Here is a 25,682-nt window from a genome sequence, read left to right as displayed (position 1 = left end):
TAGGGCCATGCTGTGTCACACTGGTGTATATAGGGTCATGCTGTGACACACGGTGTATATAGGGCCATGCTGGACACACTGGGTATATAGGGCCATGCTGTGTACACTGGTGTATATAGGACCATGCTGTGACACACTGGTGTATATAGGACCATGCTGTGTCACATGGTGTATATAGGCCATGCTGGGGTCACACTGGTGTATATAGGCCATGCTGTGACACACTGGTGTATATAGGGCCATGCTGTGTCACACTGGTGTATATAGGGCCATGCTGTGTCACACTGGTGTATATAGGGCCATGCTGTGACACACTGGTGTATATAGGGCCATGCTGTGTCACACTGGTGTATATAGGGCCATGCTGTGTCACACTGGTGTATATAGGACCATGCTGTGACACACTGGTGTATATAGGACCATGCTGTGTCACACCTGTGTATATAGGGCCATGCTGTGTCACACTGGTGTATATAGGGCCATGCTGTGTCACACTGGTGTATATAGGGCCATGCTGTGACACACTGGTGTATATAGGGTCATGCTGTGGAGATAGCCAGAAAGTGGTCTTTATTATGCAAGTTGTCTTCATTCCTAAGCCGAAATATTATACAAATGTTTAAATTGGGAATGATATGTATGGACTTCAGAACCAGGAGATCTCTGTTCACAGGTGGTTTTTTAGCAGATGTCTGTTTTTCAAGAGTTTTAATAAATTTCAGAGGTAATTGGCTGTTTTTAGTTGATCTATTGTGATTGCCCTGTGTCCGTTGTGGTCTTTGTCAACAATTTGACTCTAGAGGTCACAATTTTGGCCTGAACTTAATAAAACTAGGTCTGAATGTAACCCTCAATAAAATCTGGCACAAATTGTTTACTGGGTCATCTGGGTTCAAAAACTAGTCAAATAATAGGAAAACCTTGTTAACACGGTAGAGGTCACAATTTTGGGCTGTTCTTAATGAAACTTGGTCAGAATGTTTCCCCGCAATCTCACAAGTTTTAATTGGGTTACCTAAGTCAAAAACTAGGTCACTAACTTAAATAAAAAGAAATACCTTGATATCGCTCTAAGAGGCCACATTTTCCTCTTGATCTTCTTAAATCTTGCTTGGAAATCTAGTTCAGCTTCAGAACTGGGTTAGATGAGGTCAAGAAATCCCTGTTGAGAAATTCATGAACAGTTCATGAATAATCCTTGAACTATTCCAGAACTTTGTTCATGAACAGTTCACGAATAGTTCATGAAAGTTCGCGAACTACAAATGGGACTTTTTACGGCATCAAAAATTCATGAACTGGACTTGGTTCATCAAGTTCATGAACTGGACTGGTTCATCAAATTCATTAACTGGATGTGTTCATCAAAGTTCATGAATTGATAGGTTCATGAATTTGATGAACCAGAAATTCGCAAACTTGATGAACAGTTCATGAATAATTCTTGAACTATTCGTGAACTATTCATGAACAGTTCATCAACTACAAATGGGACTTTTTGCGGCATCAACTATTCATCAAGTTGATGAACCATAGTTCATGAACCAGGGGTTCATGAACTGAAAGTAACAAGATAAATGGGAAGTTGATGAACCCAGCTGAATTAGAAACAATGATTTTGACAATAGTGACGTTACTATAGCAACTGCCTGATAAAGCCTGTCTGAGAAAAGCAGGCTTTCTCAGGTCAGTGACTTGAGAACACTTTGCACTGTTTAAAACTGTGATTAAATCCCAAGGACATCTGATTGTGTCCATTTTGCATTTGAAAATTATTACGCCCTCATACGACACTGAAAAAGGTCTTTAAATTCCAAAATATAAAAAAGCGGAAAAAACAACAAAATCGCAAGTGAAATTTTATCCAAAGTTCAGTTGCTAGATGGTCTAATTTATTTTAATCTCAAGATTGACATTCCGATTAGATACTAGCTTTGATTCAGGGTCGTGAAAACATGTGACATTTTAAAAGGATTTTATATTTTTAAAATGAACAATTTATGACAACACCATAATTACTTATTTGATATTCAGTATACTCATGTTCCTTTTTAACCATTCCTTACTGTAGTATGATAAATATTTCCTTCTCATTTGCTGCACAAACTTCTAAAAAATTGCTGAATCACATGTGCAAAAAATTTCCCAGCGTGCAACAAAATAATGGAAACTGATCATGTGACATAAATTTAATGTACATGAACATTCATGAACAGTAAATGAACTTATTCATTTATTGTAAAAGGAAAACCTAAGTTTTATGTTTAATGAGTGAACAGTTCAGAAACTCCTTATTGGGTTCAAGAACTGGTACTGAACTAGAAAAAGGTTTTGAATTTTTAGTACTTTTATTGAATCTTAGATGACTTTTTCTTAAGAACACATCAAGAATGTTTTAAGAATTTAATATTCTTAAACTGCTCATAAAATGTTCATCATTTTTTTTTCAAGAATTTTTCTTGAATTCTATAGGTATATTGACATTCATGAAAAAATCTTGATTCATTCTTAAACAAGTTCATGAATATTTCAAGGATTTCTGGTATGAAATGAAAGACATCAATAAATTCACCAACCCAAGTATCAGTGTACACCATTATTCTTTTCCAGTGACATTTTCTAAATTGCCAAATAATGATGAAACTTCTGTTAGCTATCCCCAATGTTTAATCAAACTTTTGTACAAATTGCAGACAACATAAAATACAAAATACATGTAGTAACATTCCTAGTCATATGTATGTTATCAGTAACTCTGGTATTAGCCTTCAGCTGTAAATACTAGAAGCTTTTACAAGTAAACGGATCTTGTTTTATGAATTTTATGAATTTCAGACTTGATTGATCAATTCATTAATTTGAAGTTCATGAACAGTGTATGAACTTCAGGTTCATGAACCATCAGCATAATTGAAATAAAATCAAATACTGCACTGGAGTTCTGAATGAAGTCACTTGTTTGATTACTGAACTTATAATTGGTGACCTTAAAATCATGCACCAAAGGTGAAATTTTTGAAGAACCAGTTCATGAATAATTCTTGAACTTTAGGTTCACAGACAGTTGGTGAACTTTTTCAGGAATAGTTTCATGAACAATTCATGAACTTTTGGTTCGTGAACAGTTCACAAACTTCTTGAGGAACATTCATCGCATTGTTCACGAATGGTTCAGGAATGTTCATGAACAGTTTGTGAACAGTTCATGAAAGCTCATCAGATCATGAACTACAGCTCAACAGGGATAGGTTATTAGGTTGAATAAAAGAAAAACTTTGATAACTGTTTTGAGCTCACTTTTTCTACTTGATCTTCAAAAAACTTTGTCAGAATGTTTTTGATCTGAAATGCAGGTCAAACTCAAAACTGGTTTACTTGAGGTAAAAATCTAGATCACCTGGTTAAATCTTAGGAAAACCTGGTTAACACTCTCAATATTTTGTACATGATCTTAATATTACTTTGTCACAATTTTTGTCTAGACAATCTTAATCAAGTTTGAAACTGGATAATCTAGTCCAAAACTAGGTGATTAGTTTTTCTGCAGTTCCCTCCAGGGCTAATTTTCCCTATTTGGCTATATAGAAAACTTTGTATTTCACAATGATTTTAAGCAATTTTCCTCAAGTGACCCTTTACCAGATTCGTTGGCCCTTTTTCGGGGCCACTAGAGGTAAAAATAGAAAACCTTGTAGAGACTGATTCTTAAGAACGGCTTGATGGATCTTCATTAAACTTGGTCTGCAATGTTATTATTAGGTCCTCAACCAAGTTTGTTCAAATGGGGGCATTTGTTTACTTATTTAATGTTTTGATACACTTTATCTCTCTGTGTCTCTGGTAGTACTAAATACATTTGGCACATCCAGTAAACACTTCAGTGACAGCTCCAGCTTCCTCAGATGAGCTCATTTTCACTATCCAGCATCAAAATAGTTGAGTGTGCCGTCTCCTGACTGCTCTTGTTTATCACCCATCTCAAATGCTTTTATCTTTAATGTTATGATGCCGGTGTCCTTCCGTCCATTAGCAATTTCGTGTCCACTCTGTAACTCTTGAACCCCTTCGAAGAAACTTGACACAGACATAACGTGCAGAGTGCATGTTTCGGATGGCTCACTTCAAGGTCAAGGTCACAGTTAGGGGTCAAAGGTCATACCGTCGGCTATATTGCTCTGCATTGCAGTGCTGTTGTTCTAAAATGCATTTATCTTTGTCACAATCACTTCAACTTCATCTCATATGCTTTCATCTTGGTCTCGAACGCTTTTATCTTTGTCTCAAATGCTGGTATCTTCATCTCAAATGCTTTTCTGTTTTTGAAAGTTTTCTGCATAGAAAAAATAATGTGTAATATCTATAACATGTCCATATTAACAAAACCAAGATTTTACCAAATAAGGTGATTTTTCTCAAAAATTAGTTGGACATTTTGGGACTTCATTAGTCAATTTCTTATGATTAGATACCAATGCTACTACATTGTATTTAGAAACATATATAACTAGTTACGCATATTAGGCTCTCAACCCTAATCTTCTTTGTTTTTGTTTCAATTTAACAAAAAAATCTTAGAATTGAATTATACATGATTTCATGCTATTTGAATAATTGTAATGGTCTTAGAAATACTTACTTATAAAAAAAGTTTCTGCCAAAAAAATGCTGCTAAAAGATTTAAACAAAAGAGAAATTTCGGTAAGTAAACATGACCTGGCTGATTCCTTACGTATATTCCTTTAAGGATTACCAAGGAAGAACTACCGTAGGCTGAACTAATTTTCACCAAGTTTTCTTCAAGAAATCCCTAATCATATTGAAGAGACAATTAAACGTAGCTGTTTTAGGAAATGAAAAGCTGAATTTTAGCGAGTTATTTAATTAAATGTGCTAGCTTAGAGTGATTCTGTCTGACTTGATATCCACAGTACGGCATTACATTTTGTTATGTAAGATATATGTAAGTTCCATGATGATTTTCACACTTTTAATTCTACTTTAATCTTGCCAGTATATTATGTTAGTCTGTGAATGTGTGAATAGATTTCTGCACAGCTGATTGTTTATATAGGTCATTTGTGATTTGTTTCCTTCCATAATTCCAAGTACAGTAGTTCCTAAAATTTGAAGTTATTAACTTTCATGTATCTTAGAGTTAAAAAAGTTGAATGTACAGTTATATCTGTACAGGTGTGCTGCACAACCCAAAGCAGGGTGATGTTGTGGATGTTTTCAGGTAATCTTCAGGTCAGGGTTATACAAAATCACATTACCTCATATGAGGAAGTTGATACAGGAGAGGAGTGATTCCTAGAATTAGGGTAGATTAAATGGGATTTTTTGCGAGGGGGTGGTGGGGCGGGGGGTGCGTAATTTATAAATTTAGTTCTGGGAGAGATTCAAAAAAGTATCAAGCTTTCTTCACAATGCATTGAATGTAAATTTCTCCAAGCTTGTTTGTAGGATGTCAAAATACACTAGAACTTTTTGAGGAAGTTTGTCAAAAAATTAACATGTTTTCATTTTCATATATTTCAGAGCAGGGCGTTCGATGTTGGTCACCATGCATACAACTTCACCTGCAATAATGGTAAGTCACTGGCGCTAGATAAGAAAAAAGTTGACAAGTTTGGAATAGTATGTTGCATACTTGTCCTCTGTTTTTGTGTTGCTGTGAGTTGTTTGTGTAACTTCAAATATCTAGCGAAACCCAAGTTTGAACATGATACATACTTTACACAAGCAACAAAAAGTGACAGAAGTCTGCAGAACAGCTGATATACATAATGTTCCATTTATTTTAAGTTCAGTATTACTCTTGAACACCTAGGTTTTGTGCAAAACTTATTCCAAAGAAACAGGTAAAATTCTTACTATCCCATAAGTGAAGGAGGTGTATTATTTTGCTCATGTCAGTATGTCAGACCAAAGTAGATGATTTGGTGTCTGAGAACTGGAGAACACTGTCAGACTTCATACAGTGATTGCATGAGGTCAGAAGATGATCCCTTCTGGCCAGTTGTTTTATTGTCAGTCAAAGGGCAAGGTCATAGTGACTTGCATAATATAGTATTGGAATTAGTTTCCAGTCAGTAACTGGGGAGCACTTGCCAACAACTGTAAACTTACTGGATGATTGTCTGCAGTCAGTATATGTCCCCTTTTGTTTTAGTGGTCAGTAGGTCAAGCTGAAGGTCATAGTGTCCTTGAGACTAAAATTTGTTTTAAATGAGGAAAGCTTTAGGGATAAGAACTAAGGTCAGGTAAGCGTTACAAGGTCAGGTAAGCGTTACAAGGCCATATAGGCCTTCTTGTTTCATATATTATTTCTAGGGATTCAAACATTTCTGACGTAATTTTCATGAAATATCTTGTTTTTTCTATGTGGCTGTGCGACTTGCTGCAATAGAAAGGCTTCAACTGTCTGCACTTACCCCTATTATTTTTGGGGTCACTTCGTCAAAGGTCAAGGTCACAGGGCCCTGAACATTGAAAACCATTTCCGATCAATAACTAGAGAACCACTTGACCCAAAATGTTGAAACTTCATAGGATGATTGGTCATGAAGAGTAGATGACCCCTATTGATTTTGGGGTCACTCCGTCAAAGGTCAAGGTCACAGGGGTCTGAACATTGAAAACCATTTCCGATCAATAACTAGAGAACCACTTGACCCAGAATGTTGAAACTTCATAGGATGATTGGTCATGCAGAGTAGATGACCCCTAAGGATTTTAGGGTCACTCTGTTAAAGGTCAAGGCCACAGGGGCCTGAACATGGAAAACCATTTCCAATCAATAACTTGAGAACCTCTCGACCCAGAATGTTGAAACTTCATAGGATGATTGTTCATGCAGAGTAAATGACCCCTATTGTTCCTGGGTCGCTCCGTTAAAGGTCAAGGTCACAGGGGCCTGAACATTGATAACCAGTTCCGATCAATAACTTGAGAACCACTTGACCCAGAATGTTGAAACTTCATAGGATGATTGAACATTCAGAGTAGATGACCCCTATTGATTTTGGGATCAGTCTATTAAAGGTCAAGGTCACAGTGGCCTGTTCATGTAAAATCATTTTTTGGAAATAACTTGAGAACCACTTGACCTACAATGTTGAAACTTAATAGGATGATTGGACATGCAGAGTAGATGACACCTATTTATTTTGAGGTCACTTGATCAAAGGTCAAGGTCACAGGGGCCTGAGCAGTGACTTGAGAACCACTAGGCCAAGAGTGTTGAAATTTAGCGGGATGACTGGACATGCCAAGTAGATGATCCCTATTGCAGCTAACCATCAGTGTCTCTTTGACTTTCGCTCCTGACCCCTATTGACTTCTTGCCTATAGGACTTTGCATTGGTGGAGACATGCGCTTTTTTACAAAAGCATTTTCTAGCTTTCAATGGATCTTCATGAAAATTGGTCAGAATGTTCACCTTGATGATATCTAGGTCAAGTTCGAAACTGGGTCATGTGCGGTCAAAAACTAGGTCAGTAGGTCTAAAAATAGAAAAACCTTGTGACCTCTCTAGAGGCCATATATTTCATGAGATCTTCATGAAAATTGGTCAGAATGTTCACCTTGATGATATCTAGGTCAAGTTCGAAAGTGGGTCACGTGCCTTCAAAAACTAGGTCAGTAGGTCAAATAATAGAAAAACCTTGTGACCTCTCTAGAGGCCATATTTTCCATGGGATCTGTATGAAAGTTGGTCTGAATGTTCATCTTGATGATATCTAGGTCAAGTTCGAAACTGGGTCACGTGCGGTCAAAAACTAGGTCAGTAGGTCTAAAAATAGAAAAAACCTGGTGACCTTTCTAGAGGCCATTTATTTCACAAGATTTTCATGAAAATTGGTCAGAACGTTCACCTTGATGATATCTAGGTCAAGTTCGAAACTGGGTCACGTGCCATCAAAAACTAGGTCAGTAGGTCAAATAATAGAAAATCCTTGTGACCTCTCTTAAGGCCATATTTTTCATGGGATCTGTATGAAAGTTGGTCTGAATGTTCATCTTGATGATATCTAGGTCAAGTTCGAAACTGGTTCACGTGCGGTCAAAAACTAGGTCAGTAGGTCAAAAATAGAAAAACCTTGTGACCTCTCTAGAGGCCATATATTTCATGAAATCTTCATGAAAATTGGTCAGAATGTTCACCTTGATGATATCTAAGTCAAGTTCGAAAGTGGGTCACATGCCGTCAAAAACTAGGACAGTAGGTCAAATAATAGAAAAACCTTGTGACCTCTCTAGAGGCCATATTTTCCATGGGATCTGTATGAAAGTTGGTCTGAATGTTCATCTTGATAATATCTAGGTCAAGTTCGAAAGTGAGTCACGTGCCATCAAAAACTAGGTCAGTAGGTCAAATAATAGAAAAACCTTGTGACCTCTCTAAAGGCCATATTTTTCAATGGCTCTTTATGAAAGTTGGTCTGAATGTTCATCTTGATGATATCTAGGTCAAGTTCGAAACAGGGTCATGTGCGGTCAAAAACTAGGTCAGTAGGTCTAAAAATAGAAAAACCTTGTGACCTCTCTAGAGGCCATACCCTTGAATGGATCTCCATAAAAATTAGTCAGAATGTTCACCTTGATGATATCTAGGTCATGTTTGAAACTGAGTCATGTGCCTTCAAAAAGTAGGTCATAGGTCAAATAATAGAAAAACCTTGTGACCTCTCTAGAGACCATATTTTTCAATGGATCTTCATGAAAATTGGTCAGAATTTTTATCTTGATAATATCTAGGTCAAGTTCAAAACTGGGTCACATGAGCTCAGAAACTAGGTCACTATGTCAAATAATAGAAAAAACGACGCCACACTCAAAACTGGATCATGTGGGAAGAGGTGAGCGATTCAGGACCATCATGGTCCTCTTGTTCTGAAGTTTCAATGTGCTGAACTCTTTGTGTGACAACTTCCATCATGTCAAATAACTTACATAATGTCTTTGCATATACTATCGCCACACCCTTGCTGCAATAATAGAATAGTTTGGGGATAGGTAAAATCTTCCTAGAATTAAAGCTGGAAAGTTGCTATAACAGTGTTGCTGTAACTTCTAAGCTCAGTAGGGAGAGCACAGATCTGTGGATCATAAGGTCATAAGTTTGATTGCATGTAAGGCATATGTTTCACATGACTTTTTGATAGAAGACTGTCTTAAATCATTCATCCTCTGCCACATGTGGAAGAGATACTTACTTGCAGAGAACAGGCTAGTACTGGGACAGAATCCAAGAACACTGGTTAGGTTAACTGCCCACCATTGCATAGCTCGGGCACTGAACTAAAAACAAAGAAATAACTTCATGTTATCTGTGACCTTGTTCTGCTCTGATCACATACTGGTGTTAATGAGTGGAATGTCCATGTGATGCATGTACGATCAGTCAGAATTTCTTTAAGTTCGGGCATACTTTGGTAAAGTTTTGTTTTTATACACTTATGGAAAAGGACATGATATTTATGTGATTGCCTGCACCAATCGGGCAAGAAAAGTCCACACAAGTTTTCTGCTTTCTATCTTGAGCAGTTCTTAACCAGTATTCACCAAACTTGGTCACAATATGTATTGTATCTCTAACTTCAGTAGATCTTACCCAGTGTTCACCTTTCTTTGTAACAATATTTATGGGTATATTATCTTTGCCAAGTTTTGTTTTATAACCAGCTGGACCCTGAAGTCTCTCTGGAGTTATGGGTCCTTGAATTACACAAATTTGAGAAAATTGACAGTCAGCTCCCAAAGTTGATCAGTTCTTAACCAAAGTTCACCATACTGGGTCACAATATTTAAGGGCATAATATCTCAGTCATATTTAAAGACTAGAACTAGAGGCTCTGGAGTTATTGCCCTTGAATTACTAAAATATTGTGAAAATTGAAATTGTCTGCTCTTGAACTTCAGTAGTGCTTACTCAGTGTTCACCATTCTTGGTCACAGTAGGTTTTCTTTTTGCATATTAACTACAGAAATGTAATTTGGTAGATGTCATTTGCATCAGGAGAATGATCGTGCACCCCTAAGATTGAATTTTCCAGCAGCAGTGGAAACGCTGGCATTAAGAAATTTGTATAATTTTAACTCGTGGGAATTAGTCATGTCACTTGGCATCTGTATAGTTTTGACTTGTGGGAAGTAGCCATGTCACTTGGCATCTGTATAGTTTAAGCTAGTGGGAAGTAGTCATGTCACTTGGCATCTATATAGTTTAAGCTAGTGGGAAGTAGTCATGTCACTTGGCATCTGTATAGTTTTGACTTGTTGGAAGTAGCCATGACACTTAGCATCTGTATAGTTTAAGCTATTGGAAAGTAGTTGTGTTACTTGGCATCAGTACAGTTTTGACTTGTGGGAAGTAGTCATGTCACTTGGCATCTGTATAGTTTAAGCTAGTGGGAAGTAGTCATGTCACTTGGCATCTGTATAGTTTAAGCTAGTGGGAAGTAGTCATGTCACTTGGCATCTGTATAGTTTTGACTTGTGGGAAGTAGCCATGACACTTGGCATCTGTATAGTTTAAGCTATTGGAAGGTAGTTGTGTCACTTGGCATCAGTACAGTTTTGACTTGTGGGAAGTAGTCATGTCACTTGGCATCTGTATAGTTTAAGCTAGTGGGAAGTAGTCATGACACTTGGCATCTGTATAGTTTAAACTAGTGGGAAGTAGTCATGTCACTTGGCATCTGTATAGTTTTAACTAGTGGGAAGTAAATGCGACTTCAGCCTTGTATACAAGCAAAAGTGTTGATAGCTTTTTTTTGTCACAGTTAAGCAATATACTGTGTTATGTTTGCTTTTGTTTCTACCTGTAGATCATACAAATACTTGCCTGAAATAAAAAAATAATTATTGGCAGTTTAATGCAGGTTTTAATGTTGAAAATCTGGAGAGTGAATTTTGACTGTGGGCAAGTGGATTTTTATGTCTCAATATTGGGATTTCCACAGCCCTGGACATTCAGTGCAATGTGTTAAAAACAAGGCTATAATAAGAAATATCTGTTAGAATTAAAAATATGTCATTGACTTCGCAGACAAAAATAACTCATATACATGTATAATTATGGCAGTTGCCTGGACATGTTGCGTACACATTTGATGTCATCTCACATCTAGAAGTTAGCACTTGGTTCTTAGAAAAGGGAATGTTTTTAAAATATTTTGAACACTGCAATGTCTTTTGCCCTTTTCAAAGTGGATTTTCTGGAAGATTTTCTGAAGGTTTGATTTAGACTTTTTTGAAATATGCAGTGTGTTAATTTACAGTTTTACTTTTCATGTAACTGGTTGTGATCTAACTTTGTTATTTAAATGAAGTGGTTTATTCATGTATCCATGTTTCTGTAGATGTTTAATAGAAAATATGTTAAATATTTTAGAGATCTCTTCTTGTGTTACATAAGAGGACAAAAGATTCCAGTATTAGGTCTGGTAGATAAGATAATTTATAACATGCATCCTTGTAGTAGAATAGGAAAACACTATTTTTAGCTAAATAAGGAGGGCTGTTGTACTTGCCCTAGTGTCTGCATGGCATTTAGATTTTAGGTCAAGCTTCTGAATTTCACTATAATATAGGCATTGTAACTAAAAATACAAACTTCAAGAAGGCACTTTCTGTTTTAGATATATATGTAGCTAACTGCATCAGTGTATGCAGTTTGAAAAATAATTTTAGATATTATTTTCTGAAGAGTTATTTGAGCTGAAAAAATGATCCTGGGTAAAATATCTGGGGAAAAAAAAATGGAGACAACTCCGCTAAAACTTTATTGTAGGCTAAATAGGTGGCTATGTACATAGTATCACATGCAAAGCATGCACTTTTTACCTCTAGCCATGAAAAAATCATGCATAATTAGTAGCAATTACTGTAAAGATCAGCACTTTGAAAAGAAAAATATGTATAATACCCTGGGGGAAAGTGTGACATTTTTTTTGTGGAATTTTTTCAACAAACAGACCATTTTTTTAAAACTGTTAAAACCCACAGAATTTCACAAGGTGAAATTTGTTGAGAAAGCCTTAAATTGCTGGAAAGAGAATGATCTCTGCTACCCATATATATGTGTCAAAGTATGGGAAGATATCTAGAAATATGAGAAAATCAAAGAAAACAATTTCAGGACTGTTAGATGCATGACTGTGTTATCATGTATAGCAGGTAACATAGATAGCTTACTTTTCTATTGCACTGGTATAATATGGACAGGATTATGAATGTAAAATGGTGTCACTCTATAAACAGATTGTTTCCCTTGTGTAAAGATGGCTTAGGGTAAGTCTGTATATAATAGTAAACGTCACATAACCTTAGGACGGCCAGCACATATTTATGCAATCTCGCCAGGCATATGTATGTTTTTGACAACACAGAAAATGACGTCACTCGACCTTCAGCTATTTCCGGAAGTAAATAAAATGAAAGTAGAAATGCAAAACTTGAAAACGAAAGCCGCATTTTGATTCGTAGATAGTCAGGGGTCACGCGCAGGGGTCACCCCTTCTAAATGTATGCGCGTGGACTTCTTTTTTTATTTTTTTTTTTTGCTATTGGGGAGCCAATTTTCAGCACTTTATTATAAATTGAAATTACCTGGGCTTTAGTACAACACGTCAGCTTTTAATCTATGAAAAAATATTTGAGCTCTGGATAAACAGAAATCCCACAGGGGTCTGTAACGGACCAAGGGTACATTGATAATTTTGGAACTTCATCAGATCGCTCAAAATGTCATTTTTGATGTTGTCTGAGAGTGTCAGTATATGCCTCAAATGTAAGATATATCCGTATTTGAGAGCTGCAGACCTAGACATTTCAGAAATATTTTCAAAATAAGTTTTGTGTAATAAATGTTGTTTCTACGGAAGCGTGAAAAGGCCATCACACGCTAATACGTTTTAGTATGTTAAGGCTGCGGATAGGATATGGGTTGGCCTTGGTAAGGATTATGCATAAAGTAGAATGTAGGGGGCTATCATAAACCACTTACAAGTTTGGGATGGGGCTATATGGAAATGTTGAAAGATAAATAGATAAATATCCATTAAAACATTTAGAGATGATAAGTATATATTATAAGATTCTTTCACACGTTGAAGTGCTAATGAGAATATCCAGCTAGAGGATATTTAAGATACCCTCAAAACAGCTACGAGAGGAGCTGATATTCCCAACTGCACCTATAACCACATGGGATATTCAATGAATACTCGTAATAGTAAAAATAAAAAAGAATAGATAACTTTCTTTATTGCACTCTTTCTTACTGGAGCATATTTAAACAAAGCATTGGAAATGGGCGTTTGTTAACAGTAAAGATGTCATGATGAACCACAATGATGAGTCTCTTTTTAATGATATCATCTGTAGCACAATTTTATGTATTTCGTCTTAATTATTTCGGAATCACCAAATATACTATAAGGAAAAAACAGAAATTATAAAGGTATTTGAATTTATCCGGTTTTAATAAAAAAAACCTGAAAGCAATGTGCAAATTATAACTACAGAAATGTAATTTGGTAGATGTCATTTGCATCAGGAGAATGATCGTGCACCCCTAAGATTGAATTTTCCAGCATCAGTGGAAACGCTGGCATTCGAGAAATAAACAGATCTTTGTTTTGATTAATTTGAAACAATGTCCCCATTCTGAAATTCCATATAACTAGGTTTAAAGTAGTTTTTCAGCAATAGTTAGTTTTATTTCTTTACAAATGGCATTCATTTTTAAAGGGGGACAACTTTTTGAGAATATTCTAAGTATCTAGTTTTATGGAACAGTAACGTAAAACATGTACTGGACAAGTAGCTTGCTGATAAGGATGTTGTTTCTTTACCAAATACTTCTGTAGATTTGGAATATACTCCTAAACCTTAATCATGGGTGCTAGGAAGAGCACGTGTACAGAATTGTAACAGACATTCATTTATTTTCAGTCCTTGGAGCAGAGTAAAAGCTGTGTAGAGGAAGATAACGATGGAGATGTGCTTAAACAGGAGACACAAGATCTTGCCGGTTTGTTGTCATCTCCAGACACAAAAACTCGTGATAACGGTACTCCTTCCAATATCAAGTCGGAACATAACTCGGCCAACAATGCTGATATTAAAGAGGAAGTTAAGGAAGAAGTCTCCGTCAAAAATGAACCAGGAAATCCTGGCAGTGTTGGCAAAATGCCAAATGGGGATGTGAACCCAGGTCTGTAAATGTATAAATTATACTTTACATTATCGAGTCTAGTACCATGCTAAATAATTTAATCCATGAGCAAAATTTTTAATGCAATTGGCAATTTGGATAAGAAAAATTGTAAATGCTGATTGCTGTAGAGTGTGTGAACCTGACATGAAAAAATAGAAAATGAAAACTGGTAGTAAATGTTTGTGAAATGTGAAGCTCAGTGTCCTGAATTTACTCCCACAGTATTTTGCTTGTGTGTAATTTGATTCAATTGAATATGAATTCAACATACGGCTATTTTAGAAGGTTGAAAGAAATTTTCAAGTCATCAACAAAATTACTATGAATTGTTGCTAGTTCAGATGGTCGGAATGTAGGTGTTTAGTAAGGACACGGGGTCTGATAATTAAAGAAATGCATTTAAATCGTAATTTCCTCAAAGTAAAACAAACAGAAAGGTCCTCTACATTGTTTTAGTCCTAATGAATATATTTCAGCTAATGTATTGTTCCCTTACACATGACCTTTTGTATTGTAGACTTGGACAAGAAAGTTGGTACACCAGGCGATGTAAAGCCACCAGATAAAGGTAAAGGAAAAATTAGTTTACAGTACTGGTACTGATGATAAGCCCGAACAGAAAATCAGATTTTTTACCTGTAACTTTTTTATTTCTGCAAATTGAAATCAATGGTCGGTATCAAAATAAAGCTTAACCTTTGCTGAAAATTTACATAATTCAAATTTATATTTAGTAAGCAAACTACACGAAGTGAGGGCCTGAAAGGGGTATGTAAAAAGGGGACTTTATGAACGTTGACTGATGATAAATTCGAACCCTTTCTCATTTACAAAATTTTCTTGGTATTATTATATTGAAACTTTCCCCAAAAAGCTGCAACAGTCATTCCTGATCAAGTAATGAAAAGTTAACAAATGTCAGGCCTTCATGTTTCGACAGTGAGCATGCGCAAAAAACACCCTCTTCTCCAGTAATTTTGGATAATTTTTTTTTATACAAATTTATATAAGTCATTTATTTATACAGAATATTTACCAATTTTGTTTTTGTTTACACCAGTTGGTGTTGTAAGTGGAAACTATTAGATGGTGTGTTCAATTTTATAAATAACCGATTGCAATCGAATATTTCCAAGGTGTTCGACTTTATCATCTGTCCGGATTTATCATCAGTACCAATATCCGTGTAAAAAAAGATCAGATGTGATTGTAAGCTTTAGATCATGATTATCTTTGTGCAGTTATAAAAAAACTTAATAGAAAGTGTGAAGCATTTGGCATCTCTTTAAAAAGAGTTTGTCTTACTTTTCAGTTTACATTTTTTGTTAATCAGAGCATGATGTAAAAGCAGCAAATTTAACCTTGTAAAACATATGAGGTTTCACACAGTAAATACTGAAAATATATGTTCAAGTTTGAATTCATTATGTTTTGTTGTATTTTCACTGACAATCATGTAAGTGCCACTAGTAAATGTAGAACGGATGAATATTAATTGGCAATATATTGCAGGCCTGTGAATTTATAATTTCTCTTGAACTCACGTTGCTATGACATCACATTGAAGCAGAAATTTCTTGATGAAATAACTTCCAATTGGCTAAAATGGTTTATATAACGTTGTATGAGATAAGTGCATGTAGCTACGGAAAGCATGTATTGTGACACGGTGTTATATTTAGGCTTCCAACAGTAACTCTTGATGATTTATTCTGAGGTCTATAACGTCAGAAGAATTTAATATTGAACCAGTAAAAACAGTGTGAATGGAAGAGAAAACAGAATATCTCAGTTATATCCAACCACATAACTAGTTTTTCATGAGAAATACCCAGTGCAAAGTATTTGTATTAAATGATCATTGCATCTAAGCAAAACTATTGGTCAAACTTCTTAAAAAGGCTATTAATTTTAACTCTGCAATATTTTAGGTCTACTGTTATGTATGGCACAATGTTAATATTCTCAAATGTGGATAATATGTGATGTATTTCAGCCAAACAAGAGCAAAATGGAAACCCTAATACTCCTGTGATTGCGGATCAGATGCAGAGCCCAGCAGCCATGAATCAGATGCATCGTGGGAACATGTCCATGGCCATGAGCCCGGGCGCAGCTGGTATGGGTCAACACATGGGTCCGCAGATGCCACCAGGAGGACCATCTATGGGTCCGGGACCTGGTCCAGGGCCTGGGATGCCAGGAAGTCAGCCTGGTATGATGGGACCCATGGGGCCGGGAGGGCCTATGGGTCCTGGCCCGAATGGACCAATGGGTCCCGGACCGAACGGAGGGCCACCTCAACAGCAGGTAGCTAGCGAAGGGCCGCTGGTGCAGCAACAGAGTGAAATTTTTGTCTTCACCACACAACTAGCGAATGAGGCTGCCCAGGCCGTGCAGAGTGGACAGTATAAGAACATACTGTCTTATCACATGGACCAACCTTCAACTAAATCCTTCTTACAGGTACCCTCCGTCCTGAAGTCTCTTCTGTCTTCCTTTACAAGCTGAAATGTGAGCTCATGCAGGCGCCGTCAAAAACAAATTTTCTGTCTTTATTGTTGTATTCTAAAAGAAAACTAAATTCTTGACTTCTTTCAGATTAGATTGGGTTAGGGTCACTTAAGTGTTGAGGAACTTTAAAAAGGGTGATAAGGTCTTAGTTTCGCAAACTTTTTAATATGACAGTACCATTTTTGGGGGTTGGGTAGTTATAATTATGAGAAAGTTCACTTGGGAAGAAACATTCGTTCAGAAATATACTCACTGACTGAACAGTTTAAAAATAGTGTGTCTGAACTTTCCTATTTTCAGTCACAAGTAAACCTCTGAATATTTTTAAGGAAGATAATTATATCCAGTTTTGTTTAACAGATTTAATGGTAAATGAGGGTGTCTAAAATAAAATTCATATAAGTGTTGAAGTTACAGGTTTTCTAGGATTATTCGAAACAAACCTGCAAGCTTCTGTCAAGCTTTCCATTGTAAAGGAACACAGATGATTTGAGTTTTTGGCAAAATCTTCAGGCGGTTGGATAAAGGATTAAATTTCCAAAGTCAAACATAAAACATGACTGCAAGAAGCGCAATTAAAATAAGAAACAAAACAAACGAAAAAAAATTGTTGAAAAGAAAAGTAGACTCTGAAAAGGTCAGCTGTGTGATAGTAGTTATGTTGAAGACGAAAACCATTCGTTCTGTTACATTGCTAATGTTTTGCATGCTGAGTGCTAAACTTTCACTGTCTCTCACACATAGCACTGTCCAATGATAATAACCTGCATGTCCGATTTCTAGATAATGTTGCGCTCTGCATTATTTGGGTGATGGCTATTTTTGTGCCTTGATGACAAAATGTTTTAATACCTATGCCGAATGTTTTTAATAACCTAATATACTCAAATATCCAGCCTTTATGTAACCAGTCATTATAATCTCCTACCTTCATGTGACGTACACACAAACAACAACTGTATTTGGAAAATTAACCCTTTTTCCTTCATTGCCTGCATAATAGAGATAGAATGTTTGTTCATTGCTTGTATGTATGTTAATCCCATATAAGGCACTCTGAAAATTTTTACAAGACAAAAGCATTATGCAATGTTAACATTACAAAAGCATTTTAGAATTTGATCTTTCTGTTAACAGTACAAAGGAATTCTGAAATTTTAACTTTACATAAGCAGCTTGAAACAAAGGAATTCTGAAATTTTAACTTTACATAGGCAGCTTGAAACAATGGAATTCTGAAATTTCAACTTTACATAGGCAGCTTGAAACAAAGGAATTCTGAAATTTTAACTTTACATAGGCAGCTTGAAACAAAGGAATTCTGAATTTTTAACTTTACATAGGCAACTTGAAACAAAGGAATTCTGAAATTTGAAACAAATACTTGTGATAATTTTGTAACAAACCCAAATTTCAATTTTATTCTTGGATACCAAGTTATATTCCAGTGCAGCAATTTGTTTTTAGCTCACCTGTCACAAAGTGACAAGGTGAGCTTTTGTGATCACGCAGCGTCTGTCGTCCGTCCGTCAGTCCATGCGTGCGTGCGTAAACTTTTGCTTGTGACCACTCTAGAGGTCACATTTTTCATGGGATCTTTATGAATATTGGTCAGGATGTTCATCTTGATGATATCTAGGTCAAGTTTGAAACTGGGTCATGTGTGGTCCAAAACTAGGTCAGCAGGTCTAAAAATAGAAAATCCTTGTGACCTCCCTAGAGGCCATATTTTTCAATGGATCTTCATAAAATTGGTCAGAATGTTCCATCTTGATGATATCTAGATCAGGTTCGAAACTGGGTCATGTGTGGTCCAAAACTAGGTCAGTAGGTCTAAAAATAGAAAAACATTGTGGCCTCTCTAGAGGCCATATATTTCATGAGATCTTCATGAAAATTAGTCAGAATGTTCACCTTGATCATATCTAGATCAAGTTCAAAACTGGGTCATGTGCAGTCCAAAACTAGGTCAGTAGGTCTAAAAATAGAAAAACCTTGTGACCTCTCTAGAGGCCATATATTTCACAAATTTCACAAGATCTTCATGAAAATTGGTCAGAATGTTAACCTTGATGATATCTAGGTCAAGTTCGAAACTGGGTCACATGCCTTCAAAAACTAAGTCAGTAGGTCAAATAATAGAAAAAGCTTGTGACCTCTCTAGAGGCCATATTTTTCATGGGATCTGTATGAAAGTTGGTCAGAATGTTCATTTTGATGATATTTAGGTCAAGTTTGAAAGTGGGTCACGTGCCTTCAAAAACTAGGTCAGTAGGTCAAATAATAGAAAAACCTTGTGACCTCTCTTAAGGCCGTATTTTTCATGGGATCTGTATGAAAGTTGTTCTGAATGTTCATCTTGATGATATCTAGGTCAAGTTCGAAACAGGATCATGTGCGGTCAAAAACTAGGTCAGTAGGTCTAAAAATAGAAAAACCTTGTGACCTCTCTAGAGGCCATATTTGTGAATGGATCTCCATAAAAATTGGTCAGAATGTTCATCTTGATGATATCTAGGTCAAGTTCGAAAGTGGGTCACGTGCCATCAAAAAGTAGGTCAGTAGGTCAAATAATGAAACAACAATGTGACCTCTAGAGGCCATATTTTTCATGGGATCTGTATAAAAGTTGGTCTGAATGTTTATCTTGATGATATATAGGTCAAGTTTGAAACTGGGTCAACTGCGATCAAAAACTAGGTCAGTAGGTCTTAAAATAGAAAAACCATGTGACCTCTCTAGAGGCCATACCCTTGAATGGATCTTCATGAAAATTGGTCAGAATGTTCACCTTGATGATATCTAGGTCGAGTTTGAAACTGGGTGACGTGCCTTAAAAAACTAGGTCAGTAGGTCAAATAATAAAATAACCTTGTGACCTCTCTAGAGGCCATACTTTTCATGGGATCTGTATGAAAGTTGGTCTGAATGTTCATCTTGATGATATCTAGGTCAGGTTTGAAACTGGGTCAACTGCGGTCAAAAACTAGGTCAGTAGGTCTAAAATTACAAAAATCTTTTGACCTCTCTAGAGGCCATATTTTTCAATGGATCTGCATGAAAATTGATCTGAATGTTCACCTTGATGATATCTAGGTCAGTTTCAAAACTGGGTCACGTGCGGTAAAAAACTAGGCCAGTAGGTATAAAAATAGAAAAACCTTGTGACCTCTTTAGAGGCCATATTTTTCATGAGATCTTCATGAAAATTGGTGAGAATGTTCACCTTGATGATATCTAGGTAAAGTTCAAAACAGGGTCACATACCTTCAAAAACTAGGTCAGTACGTTAAAATAATAGAAAAACCTTGTTACCTCTCTAGAGATCATATTTTCAATGGATCTTCATGAAAATTGGTCAGAATTTTTATCTTGATAAGATCTAGGTCACGTTAAAAACTGGGTGACATGAGCTCAAAAACTAGGTCACTATGTCAAATAATAGAAAAAACGACATCATACTCAAAACTGGGTCATGTGGGAACAGGTGATCGATTCAGGACCATCATGGTCCTCTTGTTTTGATTGAAGATACAGAATAATTCACATGGAATAGATTTATGCTATTTTTGTTCAAGCTTTCTTGGAGAAAGGAAAAAAAGCCATTGTAAAAGAGAAAAAAAAAACTGATTTAAAAGTAATAACCTAGTCTGTGGTATTAACATAGTGAAAAGTCAGCAACTTGGAGAATGTTATTGTTTCGTATATAGACATACTTCCATTTATTGCTGCCGAGATAAAGTACACTTAAGTTAGTTAAAGGGATGTACAGGTGGAATATTGGATGCAAAATTAAAATCCTTCTGATAATTGTATTTTTAGCATTTTATTGACATACAACATACATTGCAATAGATTGATATCTTGTGTGCAACCAAGTAAAATAGTATCTATAAGAATGGATCTACTTCATGGAAAAATACTTGAATATTTCTTGCAAATATACTTGAATATTCTGTTAAAATAGGAAAAGTACCTGAATCTTCCAAAATAAAAAATAGTTGAAAAATACTTGAATATTATGTTATAATAGGAAAAAGTAGCTGAAATTTCCTCTAAAATAAGAAAAAATAGTTGAAAAATACTTGAATATCCTGTTAAAATAAGAAAAAGTAGCTGAAATTTCCTCTAAAATAAGAAAAAATAGTTGAAAAATACTTGAATATCCTGTTAAAATAGGGAAAAGTAGCTGAAATTTCCTCTAAAATAAGAAAAAAATAGTAGAAAAATACTTGAATATTCCTTTAAAATAGGAATAGGAAAAAATATCCACACTGAAACTGTTGTGAAAATTCAGATGAATATTTTACTTTGCACAAACGTTCACAAGAAATGAAGCAGTCCTTCACAATAAGTTTGCACTGATTTTTTCTTCAATTTTTGTTAAAGATACAACTCTTGATGCACTGGAATTCTCTTTTTTGAACTGCCTTTGTTGCTATAGAATTGAAGACTTGCCTTCTCATGGGATTAAATGTTAGCCACTGTTTGTATGTTGATGAATGCTGTTACACATGTGTGATGTTTACAATGTTTGAAGAAGAATTTTTGTCTTAAAATATATGTGTTTGTTCTAAGGTGTGATATTTGGGTTTTATTTCAGCAAAATAATTCTTTTTTTCAGAAGACAAATATTTTTTCATGAGAAATAGTTTGTAACCTGTAGGGTTAGTAGTTATCAAAAATAGCATTGCTAGAAAGAGATGGATTTTATCCTTTTGTATACTGTTTCAGATCAAGGTGCATGTAGAATTCTCTTGACCATCAGAAATACGGCACAATCTATCATGTACCCAGCTCTGAGGTTGAATTATTTCATACTTTCATTATTCACAGGTGATCACCCATGATGCCAAGAACATCTTCTTTTTATGCCCCCGAAGGGAGGCATATAGTTTTTGAACCGTCTGTCGGTCTGTCAGTCTGTCCGCAATTTTCGTGTCCGGTCCATATCTTTGTCATCGATGGATGGATTTTCAAATAACTTGGCATGAATGTGTACCACAGTAAGACGACGTGTCGCGCGCAAGACCCAGGTCCGTAGCTCAAAGGTCAAGGTCACACTTAGACATTAAAGGATAGTGCATTGATGGGCGTGTCCGGTCCATATCTTTGTCAACGATGGATGGATTTTCAAATAACTTGGCATGAATGTGTACCACAGTTAGACGACGTGTCACGCGCAAGACCCAGGTCCGTAGCTCAAAGGTCAAGGTCACACTTAGACATTTAAGGATAGTGCATTGATGGGCGTGTCCGGTCCATATCTTTGTCATCGATGGATAGATTTTCAAATAACTTGGCATGAATGTGTACCACAGTAAGACGACGTGTCGCGCGCAAGACCCAGGTCCGTAGCTCAAAGGTCAAGGTCACACTTAGACATTAAAGGATAGTGCATTGATGGGCGTGTCCGGTCCATATCTTTGTCAACCATGGATGGATTTTCAAATAACTACGCATGAATGTGTACCACAGTAAGACGACGTGTCACGCGCAAGACCCAGGTCCGTAGCTCAAAGGTCAAGGTCACACTTAGACATTAAAGGTCATTTTTCATGATAGTGCATTGATGGGCGTGTCCGGTCCATATCTTTGTCATTCATGCATGGATTTTAAAATAACTACGCATGAATGTGTGGCACAGTAAGACGACGTGTCGTGCGCAAGACCCAGCTCCGTAGGTCAAAGGTCCTAAACTCTAACATCGGCCATAACTACTCATTCAAAGTGCCATCGGGGGCATATGTCATCCTATGGAGACAGCTCTTGTTTTTTCATCTTTTTCAGGCATTCATAAGATATTAGAAAATGTCCAATTTGGATTTTAAGTTAAACAAAATGACTTCCGTTTAGCTAGTGTGATAGAGTTAGGTCTGATTCTTACTGAAAATACTAAAGTAAAAGAGCATTCGGTTAGACAGAATGGTTACAGGTTTTATTAAAAACCAGATACAGGATTAATGCTGTCTCGGGAATTCATGTACAGATTTCCTTGACATCTATAACTTTTATCTAGTTACAAACCAGGTAGTTAATAACACTGGTATGGAATCCAGGAGCACTGCTAACTGGCTGCCACTTACGGTTGAAGTTACGATTAACTTGTCTCAAGAATTATGCTGTTGTTTATGAAATTTAAAAAAGTGTGAAAATATTGTAATTCAGAAGAGGATTCATTCATTCAACAGTAATTTAATCTATACAATATGTTTGAAGCCTCCATGCAGTTGTGATTTAAAAAAAGGAAAGAATTCAGCTTTAATTCTTTGGAATACCAACATCTGTTAAAAAAAAAATTAGAAATTTTAATGTTCATATAGAGGCATGCCCCTTTAATGATGAAAATACATTTCGTCAGTATAGTGAGTTAAGACAGTCTTCTGTTTAGCCATTAATATATCATTCCTGTGACAGGCTAGTCAGTGATGTAGTGGTTAGCAGGTTGGACCACAGTGCTAGTGACCTGGGTTTGATTCCCTTGTGCAGCTGATATCTCGACTACCGTTCAGTGCTGTTTATATAGATTGCTAATGTTACTATTAATGTCTGCCAAGACGGAGTGCTTGGGAAGTATATAGGGGCCTCTTTGGCCGAGTGGTTAAGGTCGCTGACTTCAACTCACTTACCCCTCATCGATGTTGGCTCAAGCCTCACTCGGGGCGTTGAATTCTTCATGTGAGGGAGCCATCCAGCTGGCTTACGGGAGGTCTGTGGTTCTACCCAGGTACCCTCTCATGATGAAATAATGCACGAAGTGGCACCTGGGGTCTTCCTACACCATGAGAAGCTGGAAAGTTGCCATATGACCTATGTGTCGGTGCGACGTTAAACCCAACAAAAATAAAATAAAAATTGGGAAGTATATATGAAATCTGCAATGGACTTGGCTGGAAACTGTTACATACATTTCGGTTAAGACCTTTTGTGACAGCTTGATTGAATAAGAAACTTTTACTATTGAGCTTTGCACTGCTGTTGAATTTAATAGATTGTCTAACAGTTGGCTAAGAAGATAGTTATTATACCCAAAGATACAAAGTACTTAGGAGCTAAATTGGAATCCTGTGTTAGTGCATCTCTCCATAATTCGTGTCCACTTTATTCTCAGAACTGCTGGGAAGATTTTCAGTTATTCACCTAGGCAAGAGGATCTGCACAGCACACAGTCGAGGTCACTATGTCCAAGGTCAAGGTCACACTTGGTAGTCAAAGTCAAATAGCTTAACTTTGTGTCTGCTCCACATTCCTGAAAGGGCTTGGAAGATATTCTTTAAACTAGCATCAAATATTTACTTTGTCATAATGAGTAGACGTTCAAGGTCAAGGTTACACTGAGGCCAAAGGTCAAATAGTTCAACTTTTTTTTCACTCCATATCTTCTAAACAACTTCGAAGATTTTCATAGGATTAGTATCAATTGCAAACCTCATCAAGATGATTTGTAGAGCACATGACCAGTAGAACGAAGTCGATATGCATAGTGCATAATCCAGTTCAATATGATCAACGTCAATGACAACATTTAACATTCCCTGTATGAAAGTGGGCGTATGAATCACCTTTTGTGATAGCCCTAGTTTAATGTGAGGATAGGCTTATACTGCTAATAACTGTTCACGTAAACGTTTAGATGTTAAGTAAGGGCTTGTACATTTTAAAGTGCAAAGTGCTGACGTTAGATTACTGGCTGCAAGTGGGTGCCGACAGATTCAGGCTGCTAAAAGATTTTTCCCCTTATCTCTGCATCGGTTATATTCTTAAAATGTGGGAAATGTTCACCTGAACCAAGAGTTCAGAGTGAGCTATAATTGTAGGAGGATGGTCCAATATCCATTGTCCAAAGTTCATCTTCCACAATTTTACATAGATATCTTCTCTGAAACTGCTGGTCAAAATCGCAAAAAAACATTGGTAGCATTCTGGCAATGTGCTCTTTCAATTTTGATATTTCAGTTTGTTCCACTTGACCCCTTTTAGGGGCTACTAGAGCTGAAAAATAGAAATACCTTGAAACAATTATTTTCATGAACCACTGGATGGATCTTTATGAAACTAAGTCTGTAGCATCATTATTAGGTCCCCTCCAAAATTTATTCAAATAGAGGCATTGGGTGCCTTTTAGAGGCTGCAAGATATAAAGACAAAAATACCTTTGAACAACTGCTTATGAACCACTTAATAGATTTTTATCAAATTTGGTCTGTAGCATCATTAAAAGGGCCTCTGCTAAATTTGTTCAAAAGTGGGGAGCAGCCCACCTGCTTAGCTCAATGGGAAGAGCATAGATCTACTGATCATGAGGTTATGTGTATCATCCTTCGGTGAACTATTTGTTATCTTTGATAAAAGTCTTGTGCCATTTTTTCCTCCATCTCTGATGCACATGGAAAAGTTGGCTGCTACGAACAGAGAACAGGTTAGTACTGGTACAAAATCAAGGAACACTGGTTAAGTGCCTGTTGAAAAATATTGCTAAACCAAAAACTAACAAACAAATCAAAGGAGGGCGGTTAGCTGGAGCTGAAGAGAAATATGTTGAAATAATTCCTTTTTATGAACTGCTTGATTTCATCAGATCTTTAGCATCTTGATAAGGTCATTTCCCAAATTTGTTCAAATGTAGGGCAGTTTGCCCCATTAGGGGTGGCTAGAGCTTAAAATAGAAAAAAAAAGCTTTAAATGACTTCTTCACATGAACTGCTTAATGGATCTTCATGAAACTTTGGTCTGTAGTATCATTGTAAGGTCCAGTCCCAAGTCTTTTCAGGTGATGGCACTTGGCTCCTTTTAGGGACTAACAGTTAATACTAAGCACAGTTGTTACTCTTTGTGTTGCAGTGTGTCATACACATATTCAGCGTCAGACAGTCAAGGTTAGGTTACCAACTTGGGGCCACTATGACCCTCTTGTTCTGTCTAGATTTCAATTTATGCCTG

The 25,682-nt window shown here is 36.4% G+C and overlaps 1 protein-coding gene across 5 annotated transcripts in view; it reads left to right on the top strand.

Moving 5' to 3' along the window:
* LOC123537191 (collagen alpha-1(III) chain-like) overlaps positions 1-25,682 on the top strand; it is a 116,457-nt gene that overhangs the window by 76,141 nt on the left and 14,634 nt on the right. For 4 of the 5 annotated variants that reach the window (XM_053528524.1, XM_053528525.1, XM_053528522.1 and 1 more), the window contains 4 exons: positions 5,539-5,590; positions 13,964-14,225; positions 14,746-14,796; positions 16,225-16,694. In XM_053528524.1, the coding sequence (XP_053384499.1) occupies positions 5,552-5,590; positions 13,964-14,225; positions 14,746-14,796; positions 16,225-16,694 (822 nt within the window). In that variant the 5' untranslated portion in view covers positions 5,539-5,551. The remainder of the gene's footprint in view (positions 1-5,538; positions 5,591-13,963; positions 14,226-14,745; positions 14,797-16,224; positions 16,695-25,682) is intronic. The other variant, XM_053528526.1, reaches the window with a different exon arrangement.

The sequence above is a fragment of the Mercenaria mercenaria genome, chromosome 17 (assembly GCF_021730395.1).
Source record: "Mercenaria mercenaria strain notata chromosome 17, MADL_Memer_1, whole genome shotgun sequence".
In the NCBI taxonomy this organism is placed as follows: Eukaryota; Metazoa; Mollusca; class Bivalvia; order Venerida; family Veneridae; genus Mercenaria; species Mercenaria mercenaria.
This window is presented reverse-complemented; position numbering and strand designations above follow the sequence as displayed.